At 39.3% G+C, this 21,541-nt stretch overlaps 1 protein-coding gene across 8 annotated transcripts in view; it reads left to right on the top strand.

Annotated features, from left to right (window-relative positions):
* Positions 1-21,228, top strand: part of atp2b2 (ATPase plasma membrane Ca2+ transporting 2) — a 66,332-nt gene extending 45,104 nt beyond the window's left edge. For 6 of the 8 annotated variants that reach the window (XM_053315012.1, XM_053315011.1, XM_053315008.1 and 3 more), the window contains 11 exons: positions 6,183-6,424; positions 7,666-7,900; positions 13,096-13,275; positions 13,394-13,481; positions 13,682-13,788; positions 14,954-15,145; positions 15,643-15,856; positions 15,950-16,161; positions 16,274-16,381; positions 16,541-16,723; positions 20,835-21,228. In XM_053315012.1, coding sequence (XP_053170987.1) covers positions 6,183-6,424; positions 7,666-7,900; positions 13,096-13,275; positions 13,394-13,481; positions 13,682-13,788; positions 14,954-15,145; positions 15,643-15,856; positions 15,950-16,161; positions 16,274-16,381; positions 16,541-16,723; positions 20,835-21,143 — 2,070 coding nt within the window. In that variant the 3' untranslated portion in view covers positions 21,144-21,228. Of the gene's footprint in view, positions 1-6,182; positions 6,425-7,665; positions 7,901-13,095; positions 13,276-13,393; positions 13,482-13,681; positions 13,789-14,953; positions 15,146-15,642; positions 15,857-15,949; positions 16,162-16,273; positions 16,382-16,540; positions 16,724-18,065; positions 18,159-20,834 lie in introns of all 8 variants that reach the window. The other 2 variants (XM_053315007.1, XM_053315013.1) reach the window with 2 other exon arrangements.
* Positions 21,229-21,541: the final 313 nt, after the last annotated feature.

The raw sequence follows: 21,541 nt of genomic DNA, 5'->3' as shown, positions 1-21,541 counted from the left end.
TTGCACAATGTTGGAGGAGGGATGAGGGTGTCTTGGATGTCTGTAGCTTGAAGCATCCAGTGTCCCCATGTTTGGAAAAGCTTTGGCTGCTGTGAATGAGAAAGAGACAGACATGGATTGATGAAGCAGGGACAGAAAAATCCACAGCAGAATTACGTCCACTCTTCTCCTCTCTCTTCTGTTTTTGTGTTCAGCACTTGCTTGACAGACTTGACAGTGCTGCTGAGATAGCAGTGAAGGAGAAGGCGTCATCACATTAGAATGACAATGCTTTGATGTTTCAGACACAAAGCCTATTGGGTTCCCTGCATTTACTTCACAGGACATCATAGATGTTAAGCTTTCATTGGCCATGTTTTGTGGTTGACTCGAGAGACCAGTAACACTTTACACTTACATTTTATTGGGAGGATTTGGTAGTAAAACTCTGAAAGACCATTATGTTATAAAAATGTCATTGATATCCATGTTTTTTGTCACAATAACCAGTTAAGCCTACATTATAGTAACCAGACATCTCAATTAAATTGGGACAGTGCAGATTTTGAAGCATTTTTTATACCATCTTGACGGAGATGCTCTAAAAATGACCCTAGAGTGAATTTAATCTTTTTAAATACATTTTTAAAGTGAAACACTTTGCCAAAATTAAAGAGAAGCTTAATATAGAATTTTTTTTGTACTAAAAAGATGGATATACAAATGTGATCTACTAAGCAGAGCTTCTAAAGTTATGCAAAATATCAAATACCTGTTCAAATCAGTAGTTTTTAATCACGCAAATCCAGACGCCAGAATAACAGGGAAGTTTCTGTTACATTATGTGAATGAAATCAAGAAAGTCATGCAAACAACCCTAACTCTACCACAAAAATAAAACTATGTGGCTGAGGTTTGTATGGTAAACCATTAAAGTAAAACAAATCCCACAGCCATGAAACAAATGAGCCTTTAAATACACGGCCTGCAACTTACAGAGCATTGAAGTCAAAAAGTACATGAGTAGAACATTTATTTATGCTCAATGAAGATGGAGAATGAACAGAGTAAAGTTACCTTAGGTTATGAGTGACTTGCACACATATCAATCTAACATTCACTGTTATCTCATAAGTAGCTAATTAATAATTTTTCACATGAAGGTGATGCCCAGGTTAAAGCAATATTCCATATTTGGAGCTTTGTATCGATTCACAACTGCTTAAAAGTAACATGCAGGGAAGCAATGACATGATGTTGAGAGCACCAACAAAATGTAGATACAAATTCATGATTGTATCTTTATTAGTAGTACTTATTGGACATGTTAGCTCATCAGACAAGCACAGAATTCATAATAGTTGTAATAGTATTAATGTATTTAACAAATATTTGTATTAAGTTAGTTGTGTATTGGTATTTATATATAGGTACAAGTAATTTTCACTGTTACATGGTGTTATTGAAACTTGTTATTGAAAGGTGTTGCTGTTGAATATGTCCTCCACACGTATCATAGACAGATTTAAAACTATAAGTTTTGAAATGTGATTTGGTTTGAATTTGAGACATTCTTGACCTATTGTTATCAGGTAAATCCAATGTTTGAGAGGCCAGAGGTGGAAGATGAAAGCAAATGGAAAGGGAAGAGAGAGAGGGAAGCAAAGCAAGAATTAGTGCAAAAAATGAGGGTGAAAGTTGATTGGGAAATTATACAAGAGGAGAGGAGAGAGAAACCATACTCTCGTGACAAGTGTCCTCATCATGGACTGGAAGACTGTATCCCTGCCCTCCAGCACGCCTCCAGACCTTAGCCCAGTTGGCTGGTACAGTCATGTGAAGAGCTAGAATATCATCCACTCCTACATGCAAAGAGGAAATGAGAGGGAAGGCAGAGGCAGGGGGGTGATGGAGCGCCTTGTAAGATACTGAGGACACTGATAGCGAAGAAGAGAAGAAATCATCTAAAGTGAAGGAGGATAGGGATAGAGGAGAAAGAGAGAAAGAGAGTGAAAGACAGTAGAAAAATGTCAAATCAGTGACATAACAAAAAAGAAAGAGGAATAAAAGTGTGGGTGAGTGTGAAGAAAAAGAGGAAGAAAAATGAAATATGCAGACGAGAGAGAGAAGGAACAGGAGGGTTGGATTAAGGAGAGCCCCAGGTGGAATAGGAAGTAAATTTGCCAGCTCTCCCTCTGGCATATGTCCTCGCCTGCGGGAGCACCCAAGGACCAGGGAGAGGGCAGCTGGTCCTCAGCCACGTCCAGGCCAATGCATGCCAGCCGTAGCCTAGTCATGCCAATGCTGGGCATCCCATGCCAGCAACTGTCCTTGTGCGTAGAAACCCACGTCAAGCTGAACCTCTGCGGAATCTCTAGAATAAAAGGCAGTGGTGTTGCTGTCTGTCTTTTGTTTATTCTCTGCTTGTTCACTGCTCTTTCTCCCGTCTCGTTTTGTTTGTGCAGGAGCTACAGTATCTGACTGGGTTTTTCTACAAAGTTCTCTGATTACAGCAGTTGTTCCATCCACCAAATTAATTTTGCTCATGTGTTCAGAATTCAAAATGTGTTTTGTGTGATCTGATTAGGGTAGTTAGTTGTTTGATTTTGAAATTTGGCTCATAGAGCATCATAGTGCTGTTTAACATGGTGGCCTCAGTGGAAGAGGAAACACTCTATATGTAGACAAAAACGGGTTCATTTTAAGGTATGAAAATACGAGTCGGATTTAAACTCGATTATATACTAATAGTTATCAATATGATCTTTAATTTCCACGCAGTCCATTCTGCTAGATGCCGTTAAATTCTACATACTACACCCTTAAGAAAAATTAAGATTAAGATTAATGGACTGAAATGAGAGTTGACATATGTTCTTTTCAGCACACTGTGGAACTACTGAATCATCACTATTTAAGGAAATAAAATCATGCAAGGCTGAGGATTGTGCTCAGGATCTTTTTTATGTATGCTGTGACGCAGGAACTGCTTTCAATGTAAGAGTCATCATTTAAAAACTATGATACATCCTGTATGGTATTTTAGCCGGTCATTTACTTTAAGTTGTTTAGTTGGGTGTTTTTCTGTTGCTGGGAGCCTATTCTCCCAAACACTTAGCAGACAGTGCAGATGAGACCATTTGTTCCATCCCCTCATTAGCCAATGACAGGCAGTGTCTCCCTGATGTAATCATTGGTCATTAGGAAAAGGCATTAATTCTGTTATTTACCGCAAACTGAGTATAAAGTATTTATTCTCCAGTCTGCATCTGCGAGACACACAGCTGAACATTAACCAGATATGTCCAATTACTAGGTGAACATGGGCCAGCACTCTGATTGGGTTTTAATGATTAATGAGATTTTAGATTACTTTCTCTCTAACCCTCTCAACTGGAACCCCTGGCTCAAAGCAGCTTCAGTTAAATGGACATGTAAATATGTTTGAGTCGAAATGAATCAATTTTCATTGTTCCTACTAAAATTCAAAATGTTGAGCTATTCAAACAAACATTAAAAGCAGATGAAGTATTCCTCCAGGGTATTGGAGATATAACTGAATACAGGATTTACTGAAACCAGAACTATAAAACACCCAACAAAATTTGAAATTGTTCATCTCAACCTATTCAAGTCAGTTTTATTAAATTGCCCCAAATTGCACATTTGCCTCACAGGGCTTTACAATCTGGACAGCATAAGACACTGTCTATCTTTAGACCTTTGTTCAGAAAAGAAAAAACCCCAAAAAAGAACCTTTAATGAGGGACAGAGGAGGAAAAAGAAGTGAGTTAGAGGATTGATCCCACTTCGAGGACAGACATGAAACTGTTGTTGTTGTGTTTGAGTAGACAGATATAAATGAAGTAGTTCCGTTATATTCCAATGCATGGAAATACATTTTAGGATAGTGTAAGTAACTTTAAATAGGCACATTAGTACAGTTTATTAGCATTCTATGTCAAACCGTCGTTAGCAGGTGGACACGCGCAGTCATTAGAGCGTACCAATTCCGACAAGCCATTAATATGATTAACTATTCAGCCAATACAGAATCATTCTCAACACATTTGAGCAAGTGCAAAGAGTGAAAACAACAAACAAGAAAGTAAAATTCAACATGTCAATATGTCAAGCTATCCTTTTTAAATCTTATCTTGGTTTAGATGCAGAACAGCAAGACTGCAGTCAACCTATTTTGGGGCAAATGGCACAGACTGAAAGTGTCTGCTTTGCAGCAAGTCAGAAGCATTATGTTCAGTGTGCTTTTGGCATGCTGTGTGTGTGTGCGTGTGTGTGTGTGTGTGTGTATGTGTGTTAGTAAAGTGTGTGTACCTGACAAGCTGTTCTTTAGATGTGAGTGTAGGTGTTAAGTGTACTGTAGGCACTATATAGCAAGACCCCAGGGAGACTAGCTGTCGCTTCAGTGCCAGCTAACAGGGACCCAAATGAACCGAATGAAACATGTTTTAGAATCAGGACTGTGTTCTATAATCCTGCCATTGCAACATAGACAAAAGTTTGCAGTTTAAAATGTGGTTATTTTTCCAAGCCTTTAGGTTCAGGACTGACTTAGGCATGTTATGAATAATGACAGTACAGACTGCGCAATATCAGATGTGCCCAGACTTATAAGCATTAGTGTTGTTACAATGGTCAGTGTATGTAAGTGTGTGTGTGTGTGTAGGATATTGATGATAATGAAATGTGTTCTATAACACAGGCTGAGTTAGAAAGTGGTACATACTGTAATCAAAGAAAAACAATTGATAGCCACGCTTCATTGCTTGTATTTCTGTGATAGTGACAATTTATTGTGGGGAACAGAGTGAGTAAATAGAATGAGGCTCCAAAAATACTAATAAATGAGGATGGTGGAAGATGAAAAGGATGAAGAGATGTGTGAAATGAGATGAGTGAGATTCCTGTTAGAGAATCAGTGCCAAAGAGTAAGAATCCCCGAGTGGCAGAGAGCACCCTCTGTTTTCCCAAGTCTCTCCTCAAAGTATGCTTTGCCCAGTGTTACCATGGCAATGCTGAGTCTTCCACAAGCTGACCACATGCACGGCAGTCAAACGCATGCACATGCACGTAAGTGTGTGCACACATACTGTATAGCACCTCAGTAGCCTCATGCAAAGATTTGAACAGTTATCACAGACACACAAACACACACACACATAACCTGCAATAAAAGGCTCTACTATAATAAACACACCCCAACCCTGAGAGGCAAAGAAATTGATCCTCTGACTTCACACACAGTATAATATTTTGAAAACACGAGAGCTTAGCTGATTATTAAAATACTTGATTGCCATAAAACATTAAATCATAACAAAAATACTTTTGACACTCAAGCAATTGTTATTTCTATCAGTTATTATCTTTATCTGTATGAATAGTTTGGGGTGTTGGACTGTTGCTCGGGCAAAACAACAATTTGAAGATGTCACTTTGGGCTCTGGAAAATCATTTTTCACTGTTTTCGGTTATTTTATAGATCAAACAATGAATCATTTAACTAAGTGAGTAATCAATAATGAAAATTATAGTTGGTTGCAGCCCTAAATGTCAGACCCACACTTTATACCAATAAAATGTATACAAAAAATTACATCACATGCTGTGTCTGTCATTTACAATCCATGAAGTCACGTAGAAATGTGGAGCCTGAGATATTTGCTGAACCAGAGAAAAAACATGGTTCCAGTGTGTAATTACAGATTGCGACATGTTGAGCTGCATGCCTGAAATAAGAGCATCCAAATTTGATTCCATCTATCTCATCTCCTGCCCTCCCACACAGAGCAATCCTTTCACCTGCTAGCTAGTTAATTATCACTAGCAGCTATTTCAAGCTGTACATCAGTTGCACAGCATAGAAGAAAAGAAAATCTTCTTCATTGAATAAAATATATCTCAAAACAATCATTATATTTGTTCTTTGAATGTGTTTAACTAAAGACTTGAGAATCTCTATTGCAAGATTATTTTTATTTCACATATTAGAAAACACAATTATATATGGACTACAAACATACAATTAGAGTAAAGTGATGTCATAGGTTGAAATAATATAAAATAAACTAAGTGAAAAACATACAACCATGGGTAGAAAATGTATTGCAGCAAATATTAGGTTGAAAACAGAACTGAAATTGAACATCTGAAAATCTCTTTTTCTCTCTCTCTCTCTCTAGCCCCCAGATAAGGAAGGCGGTCTGCCAAAACAGGTGGGCAACAAGACAGAGTGCGGCCTGCTGGGATTGGTCCTGGAACTAAAGCGAGATTACCAGCCAATAAGAAACCAGATCCCAGAGGAGAAGCTTTACAAAGTCTACACCTTCAACTCTGTCAGGAAGTCCATGAGCACTGTCATCAAAATGCCTGATGGGAGCTTCCGCATGTACAGCAAGGGAGCGTCTGAGATTGTCTTGAAAAAGTGAGTCTTGATTTGTGACTAAAATGAGACAAATGATAATAATAGTATCACACAGTTGTTAACTGGTGGAAAAACTATATAGTAGGAAGTACTGCATTTTTACCAAATGTGCAGTGAATTAAATAGAAGTGCAAAATGTACTTGAGGCTAGAGCACATTGTGCATGGTGTGGTTTGTGACTCCAAGGTCATGCAACCGTATTACCTTTCTATCTGGGAAAAGACCTGAGCCTCATTTATGAATCTCTTACTTACAGTAATAGCTGAAATTGTCTTGTAAGAATTAGTAACATTATTAACAATTAGTAAAATTATAACATTAAACTGAAATTAAATAATGATGTTTTGTAGTTTTCTTAGTAATTATGCTGTAGACAACACATTTCAGATAAATACAGCTACGAAGAGCTTCATTTGAAAGTACAATAAAGTACAAATAATGTTATATGCACATTTTTGTCTAAAAATGTAAAAAAAAGAAAAAAAAGAAGAAAAATCCTGAAATTGAAAAAAAAAGAAAATTTGACTTACATCAGTCAAAATCCAGCTCTTTGTGTTTGGCTGTATGCAAGTACACCTGTTGTTTGTACACCTGTTCCCCATTTGTATGTTCATTTATTTAGCTAATGAGAAATTAATTTACTGTAGATCAAACATGGACATCCTTTGGCGGCAGTTCATGTGTAGACTATGGTTTCTCTTGAGATAAAATAAAATAGTGAGAAATAATATAATATTCTAAAAAGAGCCCATGGCCTTTAAAGATAGCTTATTTCCTCAAATAGTAATTGGGGCCTTTATCTACCTTGAATGCAGAAGGTAACAAACCTTTATTTGAAGCATGCTTGTATTATAAGGCAGGCCTTTATTTCTAATTCCCTTGTACAATTTCTGTTTTTCTCAAATTGTTTTGGGCTATTTTTTGGGACAAGGGGCCCTCAGGGGGTCCAGTAATAAAGTTATGAACCACTGATGTAGAATCAGTACATCTGGAACTCCTGAGCTGGTTGACCACAGCATCAAGGAACATGCATCCATAAGCAATTACATGTGTTGAAACTGTCATGGAGTTTCTTGACCTTGGAAACAGCAGTCGACAACATTATATCAACTCACCGTTAGTTTCCTCTACCTTTAGTTTTCCGTGTTGGCTCTTCTTGGCTTTGCATAAAAACTGAAAATACGAAAGTTACAATACATAATTCTGAAAACTTCCACTCCACATCCCATCCTTAACTACAGATGCAGCCATGTTCTGAACGAGGTGGGGGAGGCGAGGGTTTTCCGTCCACGGGACAAGGACGAGATGGTGAAGAAGGTGATTGAGCCCATGGCATGTGATGGCCTGAGGACCATCTGTGTCGGGTACCGTGACTTTCCCAGCAATCCTGAGCCCAACTGGGAAGATGAGAACAACATCCTTACTGACCTCACAGCCATCTGTGTTGTTGGGATAGAGGACCCTGTCAGGCCTGAGGTAGGGGAGTGTTTTATACTGTGAGGAGTGGATGTTGGGCTTGTTTGTCTATATGTATCAGCTACAGTGTGTGTCCTCACCAAGTAGTGTCAAGATCTTCTGTCATAACACTTGATTGTTTTTACTACCCTCCAGATAAAAAAAAAGCTATTCTTCCACCAAGTACTAATTATCTATCAATCAATCACCAAACACCAACTTTTGTAAAGATATCTGTTTTGTATCTTTATGTACAGTTCTTTAATATCTGAGAAAGCTGGGTCAGAGACAACACAGACATGATTGACAGCGAAGACAATTAAATCCTGTGTGTTGACATCATGTTAAAAAATCAAATGATGTATGATTGTGAGTGCAAAGATAGTCTCTGTGTATATACTTATACCTAATCAAGGTGACAAGACTGATAATAAATGATGTTATGGTGGTATAGCAGAACGGGAGACTATGTAGAAACCGTTCACAACAGTGTTTTTTTTTCTTTTTTGGAGTAATAGCATGGAAGATATCTTGTTACAACAGGAGAAAAAACTGTTCTGTATGATATAAATAAATTGTTTGAAATTAAATGTTACAGATACAGATAGATAAACATTATAATGTCATAAAATTAGATTTTCTTTCATGGAATTTAGGAGTGGAATTAATGTTAGAACTGTCTCAACTGACTATGTAGGATACAATGTCACAATATGATTGATATTGATATTGATATTGATACTTTATGTGTTAAGCTACCTTCTACTACTCTGTTGAAAATAAGTTTTCAACATGATGTTCTGGACCAGCCTTCTTCTGGACCTCATTTATATGGGATTTTAAATCCAGGGATTGTTAATAAGGCTTTATTCACTTCGTCAAGTCAATCAATTTTTTCATCTAGAAAGCCAGGTAACGTTACTGAACAACTTTGTGTATTTTAGTTAGATCAGCCCATCTCCTGTTGTACGATCACATGACACATACAGTATGATTAATGACATCCTTGTTTACATCAGATGTGAAGACATGTCTGAACTGAAATGTTTGAATCTGATCTTATTTCAGTGAGGAAAACGCAAGTATTTATAGTTTCACATTTATTAATGGCTACGCTAGAATATGATAATTTTCTCATGTTTACTCGCTTGTATTACACTTTGCTTTGACCTGTAATGAAAAAGCCAGTGACTTCTGTATTACTATAATATCAGATACAAACAGGTGGAGCTTGTGTAGCAGTGGAAACAAAGGGTGAACAAAGCAGCAGGAGTCCCTTAACAGTAGGAGCCTGCACAGTAAGCTATCAGAGAGGGATCATGTGTCATTTGAAAGGCTTGACATTAGGGTGTATGCATGATCAATTGCTTCACCAATGATTGCTTCACTAAATGATTATTGATTCATGAAATGCACACTTCAGACTGGGCCAATAAGCTTTGGCCAACTGTAGATTTCAGACTGAACTTGTGTTATTCAGTTTTTGTATGTTGCTGATATTTTTGTAACATGCAGTTGTTATTAACTGTGTTAAATTTATGTTATCCAGTGTAATTATTGTTCATTCATTCATTCAATCAGTCATCAATATATTACATTGGGTCCAGAAATGTACAGTTACTGGATGAGAGTCCTGGACCAACACTGTGTAGATGTCTAGTGAGATACTGGACAGGCTAATGAATATCCAAGTACTACACTTTAGTTAAATTTTGAGAGTACACATGCCCATCTTATACATTTACTGTTATAACACAGAGACCATTATTACTCTACACAAATGACAATTTTCCATTCAACATAAAATCATCTCAAAAAATCAACCTGTTGGCGAATAAAAATCTCACAACTCCAATATGTGAAAATCGTCACTTGAAGTGATGAACTCACAATTATCACCTGACTCAACAGTTCCGCTCTGCTCTACAGAGCAAATTTTAGCTTCATGTTGACTTTACTCTTTTACACTCACTGCACTCAGCACCAAATGGCAGACAAAATAGTGATTAGTTGCCATTGGTGGGGCATCAGTATGAAGCATCTTAGAGATAAAAGAGCCAAATACTTCCTCTGTAACCTACTTTGTGGCTGTAAAACGGTGGATGAATTGTTTTGAACGTCTCTCACCATGGCAAAATTAATTAATTATCAGAATTTGGTCTTTTGAGTCCGATATCATTTGGAAAGTCTAAAAGAGCTACATGATTAAATTGTTTTATCCTCATATAAGTTAGCAGAGGGCTTACCGGAAGTCTGCTGCTTGGCTGGCAGACATCCCTGGTATGCATACTCTGTCTGTAGAGCATGTGCAGTGGCTTATATTGTGTGAACTCATTTGGCAAGGGCTTTAATGTAATGTATGTGAATACTTTATAGTGAAGTAGTTATGTTAATGGTATGTGCACCGGAGGCTATGAGTTTCAACATCACTCTTGTGTAAATTGAATATTGGACGAGGAATGGCTTCCAAACTCACAAATCCTGCTCATAGACCCAACCCTTAAAACTGAATTTTCAGCCAAGGCAGAAAACAGCTTTCCAATGTCAAATTCTGCTAATACACCATTCTACACAGTGAAGCTCAAACATCTTCAAGAAATAAGTGATGCATCATTTCTTATGCTGTACTTCATTTTTATGATGATTTCACTTAAAGGAAAGGAGGAGCTATAATGAGGAGAACGTCAGGTGGAAAAAGGTATCTGTGTACAGCAGGAAAACTGACCTCACAGTACAGCTCCTGTGCAGGCAGGGAAGCAGGCAACTGACTCACTACTGCATTATTCAACCTCTTCCTTCTATCATTTTTTCCATCCCCCTCCTCACCCTACAACAATTTCTCCCATTCAACTCCTTCCCATCATGTTTTTTCCCTTTCACCTCTCTCTGTGTTGTCAGCTTGACTTTCACCTTTCTCTGGTTGCTCTCATTTTCTTTTGACTTTCACTACATCTAACTTTCTCTTGCTCAGTGCCTTTCTCTCTCTTTCTGTCTAAAGCTGTTATGTAAGCATCTAAACAGACCTAGATAAGAAAAATAAGTACAGGGACAAGAAGGAGAAAACAGAAACTATTGTCTTCAAAATGAATTAGCAAGAGGAGTTAACAATCCCCTTTTGTATCGCATTGTTGTTTAAGTTTGTATTTTTGAGCAAACTGCAGAAAGTCGTTGTGATGAAAATACAGACTAAAAACTCCTCAGTAGTAATGAATGACAAATATTGTGCATTGGACATGGAATAAAGAGGATTTCTGAAGATGCTTCAACATTTCTGATCTAATAATTGAAATTTTGCATATCAATACAGTCTCTTGTATTGTTCCAAGCCTGGTGGTGGTGGAATTTCCCTTTTATTCCACCATAGTAGTCACTTAACATTTAACATTTTTAATAATCAATGTGGAAGAGCAGTGCACTGAACAGTCACGTCTTTCCAGGCATTGTAAGTAAGGCTGGCTAATATTGGAAACAAGATGACTTTCTCCTTTGCTAAAAAGGTCACATCAAGTAGTAAACATGTTTTTGGTTTGTTTATTAGTCTCTAAATTCATCTTCCAGAATGCAATGTTCTTTTAATAACTGGCAGCTCTGTAGGGTTGCCCCAGAGAGACAAGAGAGGAAGGAAGGAGAGAGAGAAAGAAAAGGAAAAAAGAGATTGAAACCAAGACACATAAACAGATTCAAAATCAGATTCATGTCAGGGGAGGATGACAGACTGCAGGAGGAGAAAGACAGGTAAGGAGGGCAATGGAGGAAAACGAGAGTGTAACCAGATGCGTATTAGAGACACCAGAGGCTTGTTTTTCAGTCTCACCTACTAGCCTCCTACCCTCTTCCTCTGGCGGGCCAGACTGTATTTTTAATAAGCCTCCACTCTTCTCTTCTCTTCTCTTCTCTTCTCTTCTCTTCTCTTCTCTTCTCTTCTCTTCTCTTCTCTTCTCTTCTCCTCTTCTCTCCACCTCTTCTTTCAGCTGACCAGTCAACTAGAGCAGTGAGAATCCAAAGGAAAAAGAGCATAAAGCAGACAGCTGAAATGACAGGCAGATGGGAACTTGATATTTTGATAATAATGAGTCGGTGAGAGAAGAGAAAGCAGAGTGTAAATACTTGCCACAATATTTACTGTATATTTTCTGTGAAAGCCTCTTTATCTTGTCAAATCCTGATCAACTACTAAACTAATGTATTTTGTGCTTTTTGTTCTATCTGGAAGTGATTACTGTTCACACATTGCCTAATCAGAACATGTACTGTATGAATACTGATTATAATGGGCCTCTTAAGTGCATATTGGTGAATAATATTGTTATTTTCAGGATATATTCAACCTCCTTGAACCTTTTCTCATTAGGAAGCTGATGTTTAAAGCAGAATATTTTGCTTAGTATTTTATTTCATATAAATTGAGGAACAAAATCAACAAATCGCCTTTATTATCTAAATTAAGGCTAATTGTTTTCTCTCTAATTAATTCTACAATTTCACGGGTGTTGATTTAAAAACAAATGCAAGACTTAAAAGTGATTAATTTCATTTGATTAGTTTGTAGTACTTGTAGTAAGATGTGAAATTAGTAGGATAGAATTATATCTCTTCTGTATGTTTAACCTCTAGCTTATTAAAACATGCCCTTCTCTGCTGTACATATTTACTTTGTAAACAGATTCCTTCAATTTAGTTGAATTTTTAGTGTTTACATCCATGAGCAGCTCGATTTGGCAGTTTAATATACATTACAGTATGTGAACTCATTGTGGTGGTGGAATAATTTGTTTTTCACATTATGCCATATGTTTGTGAGTACAAGCATGCTCCCATGTGTACTGTAAGTGCAATATGTTTATGAGTGGAAAGTATACATATTTGTGTGTGGTGTGTGTGCAGGACCGGTGTCTGCGTGAGTGGATGTGAGTTCCTGTTACTGTATGTGCACACTTTTGTTTATGTGTGGGTTTTCAGAGAAGTGCTCGCCCACACTGACCTTTGTGAGGAAGAAGATGTGTTTCTGAATTAAAACTCTGCTTTTGCTAGCTGGTTCTACCATAGGTCTCCATACAGTTAATGTTAAGGGGATTATATATCTCAGCATTACAAAACAGACAAGGGCAGCAGTTAGATTTTTCTATATTTGTGTGTTGTCTATCAGGGATTGCAATACTGTTGCTATTGGTATGTTCATAAGTAACTTGTGTATGCACTAATTTGTCCTGCTGTAGGTGCCCGATGCCATCCAGAAGTGCCAGCGTGCAGGCATCACAGTGCGCATGGTGACGGGAGACAACATAAACACAGCCAGGGCCATAGCCATCAAGTGTGGTATCATCCATCCCGGAGAGGACTTTCTCTGCATCGATGGCAAAGAGTTCAACAGGAGGATCCGAAATGAGAAGGGAGAGGTAACAACTGTCAGAGAGTGAGAAAGGCTTGAATAGAAAAGGAAATCTTTCTCAACCTAAACCACAACTACGTGTCCTTCTGTTTCCCTTTTGTGTGTGTTTGTGTGTGTGTGTCCAGGTGGAACAGGAGCGTATTGACAAGGTTTGGCCTAAACTCCGAGTCCTGGCAAGATCTTCCCCGACCGACAAACACACACTCGTTAAAGGTAAACATTTTTCACTATTTAATCTTTGTCGATCTAAATGAACTGAACTTGTTTTGACATACTGCATACTTTTTGACATAAATACCAAGTGGGGTTATGTTGCCTTTCTTTTTCCAGATGCTGTATTCATTGTACACTATGTGCACTTCTGATATGCTGCTTTCTTCATGTGTGCGTTTGCTTGTGTGTGCGTTTGACAGGCATTATTGACAGTACCATGACAGACCAGAGGCAGGTGGTAGCTGTGACAGGAGATGGAACCAATGATGGACCTGCGCTAAAGAAAGCTGATGTCGGCTTTGCCATGGTTAGAAACTCCTTTTTTCTGTTTGCCTTTTCCCCTTGAGCTGGCTTTCTTGTGAGATCGATCTCACTCACCATCTGCAGATATCTTTTTCACCTCTGCAGTATTTAGGGTTCCTTCTGTTTCTGCCATCAGCTCTGTAGATTATGAGCAACCCCTAGTGGATGTATGGTCACACAATTTCCCTACAGTAGACTGCTCAGACATTTTGGACCACAGACTATTAACTAATAAACAAAACACTACTTCTGTTCCCACTGTAAGTCATTCCTTTATATTCATTTGGTCTTTGGGTCTTTGGCTTCCCTCACCAGTTAATTAATTTGGCTCATCCGCAGCACAGTTTCCTCCCCGCTCCAATAACTTAAATGAACATAAATTAGTCCCACTTTTTTGTCTGATGTGGTCCCATAGCTCTATCAGATTAACTCAAGTAGCTCTTTCACAGCGCAGTACCGCAAATCATGTTCTAAACGTGTTCATCTAAAGTGATTTTAATCTGGTTGTAATTTAACACTATTAATACTGCACACTTGCCAACTACTTTTCGCACACTCTTAATCACAGTATGTGGTGTTACAACTGACCAAGAGTTGTGCGTGCTGTGCAGCCACACACCAAATTATATATTTTTTCTTTAACCAAATCCACATACCCATCCACAACAGCAAGAGCGTTTACAGTAAAAAGGCTGACCATGCTCTTAATGTATCTTAACATACAGTGTCAAATTTCTCTAGTTTGTCTGAATGTGGACACTTTTTACAAGGTGCTGTGCTCTGCCACAAGAGCTTTTACTTAGAAAACATGATGGAGTATTGGAAAAGATGCCCTGCTCCTCCCATAAGTATCTTTCTTCATCTTCTTCTTCATTCTTCTCCTTTATGAACTTGAAGTTTTTACTGGCAGCTTCCTGTCATCAAACCCCCTACACACATTGATTCCTTCATTAGACTGCATCATTGTCCTTCATCAATGTTTACCATCAGAGCTGACTACAATTTTGTGTGGTTGCTGCAGAGTTGATTTAGATGTTTTTATGAGATTTTATGCGTTATGTAAAGAAATTATGTAATGCAATGCAAAAGATGATCAGTAACTTTAGAATTAGCATGGCTGTGTAATGGAAAACCTTATTTCTGACTTCACCTTGTCTACACCCCTCCAGGGTATTGCTGGTACAGATGTGGCCAAGGAAGCATCAGATATCATTCTGACTGATGATAACTTCAGCAGCATTGTCAAGGCAGTGATGTGGGGCCGGAACGTTTACGACAGCATCTCCAAGTTTCTTCAATTCCAGCTTACTGTCAATGTTGTGGCCGTCATCGTGGCTTTCACTGGTGCCTGCATCACACAGGTCAGAGAGTTGTGTGTGTGTGCATGTTAGTGAATGTGGGCATGTGATTTTGTGGTTTGATGCCTTTCTACTGAAGTTGTCTTGGCTTGAGGAGTTGTACCTGTTCTGACTGACAGTATGTGATATTGTGATACTTTTAACACCAGGTTTGCATTTTCTGGTCTCAAAATTAACCCTAAACCCAAAAGTATCATTCTTGCATATTTTCCAAGTTTTGAAATGATACAAATTAATTGATTGACTGATTGTTACAAATTATTGTAAGAGCAGGATTCTACACAACCACAACAACTTCACCATCTTTGATGCTACAATACAGAGCATGTTGAAATGGAAAGTCCTCTTAAATTGGGTTATGTCAGTATAACTGTAGTCTACTCAGTGTGTGAAACAGGTGTGTGAAAACATGAATATACTAATCTAAACATTTGTAATTAGTTATCATACACCCCCGGTTGTGTTGAAAGTCATTTTAAATGCGGTGGTCTTTTCTTTAGGACTCTCCCTTGAAGGCAGTACAGATGTTGTGGGTGAACCTGATCATGGATACATTTGCATCTCTGGCCCTGGCGACAGAGCCTCCCACAGAGTCTTTGCTGAAGAGGAAGCCATACGGTCGCAACAAGCCTCTCATCTCTAGCACTATGACCAAAAACATCCTCGGACACGGAGTCTACCAGCTGGTTATCATCTTCACACTGCTCTTTGTTGGTACGGACTGTAATTTTGCTTTAATGTTGTGACACAATATGGGTTCATCGTTAATAGCATCAAACTAATAGTCTGTTTTATTCTCCCCTGCAGGTGAGCAGATCTTTGACATTGACAGTGGCCGTAACGCCCCTCTCCACTCTCCTCCATCTGAGCACTACACCATCATCTTCAACACATTCGTCATGATGCAGCTCTTCAATGAGATAAACGCCCGCAAAATCCACGGAGAGAGGAATGTTTTCGATGGTATCTTCAGGAACCCCATCTTCTGCTCTATTGTTTTTGGCACCTTTGCAATGCAGGTAAACATTTCTATAATGAATTATTTCTTTTTTTATTATCATTCTCTTTGTTTTTTCCTTTGTATTTTCTCTGTATTTTGTCTGACTTGTGTTTTGGTTTGTGTACCACCAGATTGTGATTGTGCAGTTTGGAGGGAAGCCATTCAGCTGTCAACCTCTGGATCTGGAAAAGTGGATGTGGTGTGTTTTCCTTGGGCTGGGAGAGCTTGTCTGGGGACAGGTAACGTGCAAACTCATCTGTTTCTGTCTTTATATTTCCCCATCTTGCTTGTGTTATTGCTTTCATTCTAGTTTCAAATTTTGTTTTACTCTAGCTCTGTGTATCTCTACTGTATCATTTTTCTTTTTGACCCAGTTCACTGTGTTCTCTATGGGTTAGGTGATAGCCAGCATACCAAATAGCAGGCTGCGCTTCTTGCGGAGGGCAGGCCAATTAAGTCAGAAAGATGAATTACCAGAGGAGGACGTGAATGAAGACAACGAGGAAATCGATCACGCAGAGAGGGAGCTGAGGAGAGGTCAGATCCTCTGGTTCAGAGGACTCAACCGCATTCAGACTCAGGTGAGAACCCAAGTTCAGTAGTAATGTCACAGAGAGATTCTAAAAAAATAATTTGTGTATCATTCATAACTGTTTCATTACTTTCATGACTTTATTACTGTTTAATGTCTTTGTCATGTAATTAATTTCCAATAGGAAGTCACTCCACCTCAGACATTATCTGAGAAGCTAACCACTAAGAAGAAAAGCTAGACTATGTTATATGTTGTTCATGTTAGTCAGTAACCGTCTTAAAATGATTTTATCTCAAGATGACTTACATAGGTACATGGAAATGCGGCTCTTGGTCAGTGGAGTGATGTGAACACCAGTGTGGAGCTGTGGAAGATCAACGCTCAATCCTCGGAGTTAAAAACAACTGGAAACAGTTCTCACTGTGACAAACTCTGCAGACCGTTATCACTGTGACATTTCAGACAGTTTTGCCTGTTTGTGTAATGATCTCATTTTGCCGATGTGTCACTGATGGTCCAGGATGAAGTTATCCCACAACGTGGTAACATAGACCAGCATCCCACAGAGGCAGCCAAACGTGGTTAAAAGACAGTAGAGATTATTTGAGACCAGAGTTCTGCTGGGGTTGGCTAAGGTTCAACATGGCAACAAGCAGGAGAAGTAAGATGAACAGGTTTTAAACAAACCCAAACAAACAAAAAGGTTATCAAATTTAGAGCAAATAAAGCAACCCAAACTGTCAGCTGTAAACATCCACCACATCTTTCAGGCTGACTTCCTGGCTCACCTTTGACCTAACATACTCGGCTGGCATGGTTAGTTCATGTGGTCGCTAATCTGGCAAAGCTGTCTGTCACATGTAAACATTTAACCACTCCTGTGTATTGTTTTGTTGGACCTTTTTTGGGGATGCCACTGTGATCATGTCTTAATTAAAACACTAAATACTTCAATTAGTACAATATTATCATAGTCAATAGATCTGCTGACTGGAGCAACAAAAATAATATCCATCTAGACTAACTTGGATGATGAACCATTTTACTAAAAAAAACATTTCTCACTGACCTCTCATGGTATCTTGTCATACAATTTTTTGTTCTATTTGCCCTGGTTCCGTCTCTGAGAAAACTCAACTCTATCTACATAACTAGCTACAACTAGAGGTGGATAGATTTTTTTGTAATTTGGGTGAACCAGCCATTAAAGCTAAAGCCACCATTTTGTTGAGGGGATACTACATCCTGACCTTTAGCTGTCCCCCCATTGAGACATTTTGTACTCCTTTTACCACCAAAGTCACCCAGTCAGTCAACCTGTGTTGTCATTTGGTCTTTGTCACTCTGAGCAGCCATTTGTCCTCTCCTGTCCCGCTCTCCTCCCACAGATTGATGTAGTCAACACCTTCAAGAGTGGTACCTCCTTTCAGGGGGTGGGAGCTCTGAGACGCCAATCATCCACCACCAGCCAGACCCAGGATGTAACCAATGTTTCTAGTCCTAGTCACGTGTCCTTGTCCAATGCCCTTTCCTCTCCTACAAGCACTACTGCTGCTACTGCTACTTCCACTACTGGCCGTGAGTCAGATCTCTGTCAGTCTGCTTCTCTGCTCTCTTTGCTTCAGGGATGCCATCCTGTCTTAAACAAAAAAGTGATTTTATTTTCCTCACATTGTGTGTCTTTTTTATTCGTAAAATAAATAACTGTGCTACTCTCCAATTTTTGGGTTGGCATCTCTGAAGATGTGTCTTTTTCTCTCTTGCTATCTGCTTTTTTTCATTTATTTTCTTTCTTCTGTCTTTTTGTTGTTCATACTGGATTTCAAATTCATCTTGATATCTCCTCCCATGTTTGGGTGTACTGTCCTCTCATTGGTGAATGTGTGTTTGTTTCCTCAGAGTGCTAGGAGCGCAGGACTAAGGGTGATACCCACGGCGTGACATTTCAGGTTGTGAGTTTGTCTCCCTCTGCTCATCCCCCCACATCCCATCTTCCAACCCTCCCATTGTTATGTCTTGACGGACATTAATGTGAACTAATCCCTATCAACTCACCAAGGACTGGGTAAACATTCAAGTATAAGTTGCAGTGTTTTCCTATTTTATGTGTGAGTTTGCTGCTGATGAGGCAGAGCACACTGAATTGAGCCGAAGCAAATTTTACAGGCTGTTTCATGTATTCTCCAGCTGACAGATCATTTGCAATGACAAAAACACAGAAATAAAGCTACAGTATGTGTGGAAGTGAGGTTTTATTAACTTCAAATGGGGATCCCAAATGGTGCAAATAAAATCTACCATGGGCTATCTCTACTGCATTTGTCCACCTCCATCTTCTCTTCTTTCTTTCTTTCTCTCTCGCTTACACACGTACAAACACACACGCTTACACATTTTACCTCTCTCAATTCAATCTTTATCTGCTTGACAAAAATCAAATGTAAAGATCTGCTTAGGGTGTGTCGACAGGAATGGAGGGGACAGGAGAGCCACCATAAAGCAATGCTGTACCAATAATTCATTCCGTCTTGTTGCTTCATACTGTCGGTGTAGTTGACTGTCATGTTGCCATAGTTACAGACATACAGTAGATTCTCTGCAGCAGCAGCAGCAGCAGCAGCAGCAACGTAAATTCAACCCCCACCCTTTCTCTGACACTCCATCAGTGTTACTTGTCAGACATCCTGTCACATGCACTCATCCAGACAGGCCCGTCTTATTTTTATTTCTGTATGTTTCGTCTCCTTATACCCTCTCTTATTAGAGCAGCAGTTTTACAATGTTTTGTTCTCCTTAGACAAATTTGATAGTTTTCACATTTCAGTTTTTACTATAAGAAAAAAATCATGCATAATAGTGCTTGATATCTGATTTAGTACTTCAGGGGTTTGGATCAGACAAGACAAGCAATTTGTCACAAACAATGAAATCTATCTCTAAAATATCCACCAATGAAAACAATTAGTTGCAGGTATTCGATTTAGTGTGCTAACATAATGCAATTTCTTGTAAAAATTTTAAAGATAATATCCTTTTAAACATGAAATGATTTTTGAAGTTCCTAAATGTTGATGACATTGCACATACAGACAATGCCCTTCCTGATTTTACAAACTAAAGCAAGGGACTATTCCAAAGTTTCACATAGTTGTTTGGGGCCTATACTTGAGTGTTTACTTAGCGGTGCATGGAGTTGAGAACGTGCTTTGACCGTCAGACCTCTGATAATAAAACTATTATTTTCATTATTCACTCCCATGTGTTTTGTGTCAACAGTCTTTGTGCCGGTGTCCATTTCTTCACCGTCCTGTTGTCTTGTTGCATGTAGTTTGTTTTTACCTCTTGTTTACTTCCTGATATCAGAATATCTCAACCTGCTGTGTTTGACGGTTGTCTAAATGCCACTTTGTCATTTTTTTGGATGTGTTTTGAGTTTTACACTGCAATGCTTGTGTTGAACCAGCCTCATGCAGATTTGAGTTTGACTTCCTCCATTGCCCTGTTTGGGACCATGCTTTACCCACCCTGTGCTATATTTGTGCATTTGTGTGTCTTATCCAGAGTCTGTGTGGATATTGTCCCAGACAGTGCTCTGGTACCCTCAGAAGTTTTCAAACCACCTGATTGGATCTCTCAGATCTAACCTCCTTCCTTCTTACTGACCTCGTCCACCAGATTTCTTCAAACTTGCATGTGATATTCTCCTTTAATTTTTTCTGTGAGCATTCCATTTATTAACGTGGCTTGTTTCTAGGTATACAGCACATTGGACTAGCGTATACTTACAACGAGCATTTGTGTTACTTTGATTTTCTTGAAATGTATGATTTTGTTCTGTTTTTTTATGATTGTGTTCTTCACGGTTTTCCTTAGTGCACGCCAAACTTGAGTGACTTGTAAACTGTAGTTATCTTGTGAAAGCAGAACACAGACTGCAGTTGCCCTCTCTCTTGCTGCTCCTTCACCTTCTCCTCCTCCTTTGCCTCCTTTTATCAACCTCCCTCCTCACATGAGAGGTTCCCTCCTTCCCCTCTGTCCCTTTTTTCCTCCACTTCCTACCTTTCTCTCATCCCAAGGGTCCCTCCAACCCTTCCGTTTCATCCCGGATGTCACACCTCTCATCGATGTTTCCTCTCTTTTCCTCCCTTTCACGACAGATCCGCGTTGTGAATGCATTCCGTAGTTCCCTCTATGAAGGCCTGGAAAAACCAGACTCCAGAACATCCATCCACAACTTCATGACACACCCCGAGTTTAGGATAGAAGACTCCACGCCCAACATCCCCCTGATTGATGACACGGACGATGACTCTGCTCGGAGGAGGAAGTACTCCAGCCAGCCCTCATCCCCTAACAAGAATAACAACGCCATCGACAGTGGCATCAATCTCACCATCGACACCAGTAAATCAGCCGCTTCCTCCAGCCCCGCCAGCCCTCTGCACAGCCTGGAGACCAGCCTCTAACCCTGATCCTAACCTCAGCTCTAACCTTTAATGTTGATTCCTCGCAGTCTGGAGGGGGAGGGGGGTCCCCTCCTCCAATCCCCCCAGACCTTTAACTGTAACCTTGTCACCCCACAATTTCACCCAGCGAAGCTCAATTCCCATCCGTCAGCTCCATAAACACCCATTTACCCCTCCCACACACACACAGAACAGGTCCTGCTGCAAAATGCCCCTCCCCCATGCCCCCCGTCCCTTTCCCCTCTCCTTTACCTTCAGCTCTTAAAGCTTTCCGCTCCTTCAAAATGGAGAAAATCTAAAACTAAGGTGAAAAGAAAAACAAACTTACATACAATCAAAAAAGCGCAACAAAGCCACAAAACCTACACAGCCATCCTGCTTTTGTGGTTGTATGTGTA

This window comes from Scomber japonicus, chromosome 3 (assembly GCF_027409825.1).
Source record: "Scomber japonicus isolate fScoJap1 chromosome 3, fScoJap1.pri, whole genome shotgun sequence".
NCBI classification, from domain to species: Eukaryota; Metazoa; Chordata; class Actinopteri; order Scombriformes; family Scombridae; genus Scomber; species Scomber japonicus.
This window is presented reverse-complemented; position numbering and strand designations above follow the sequence as displayed.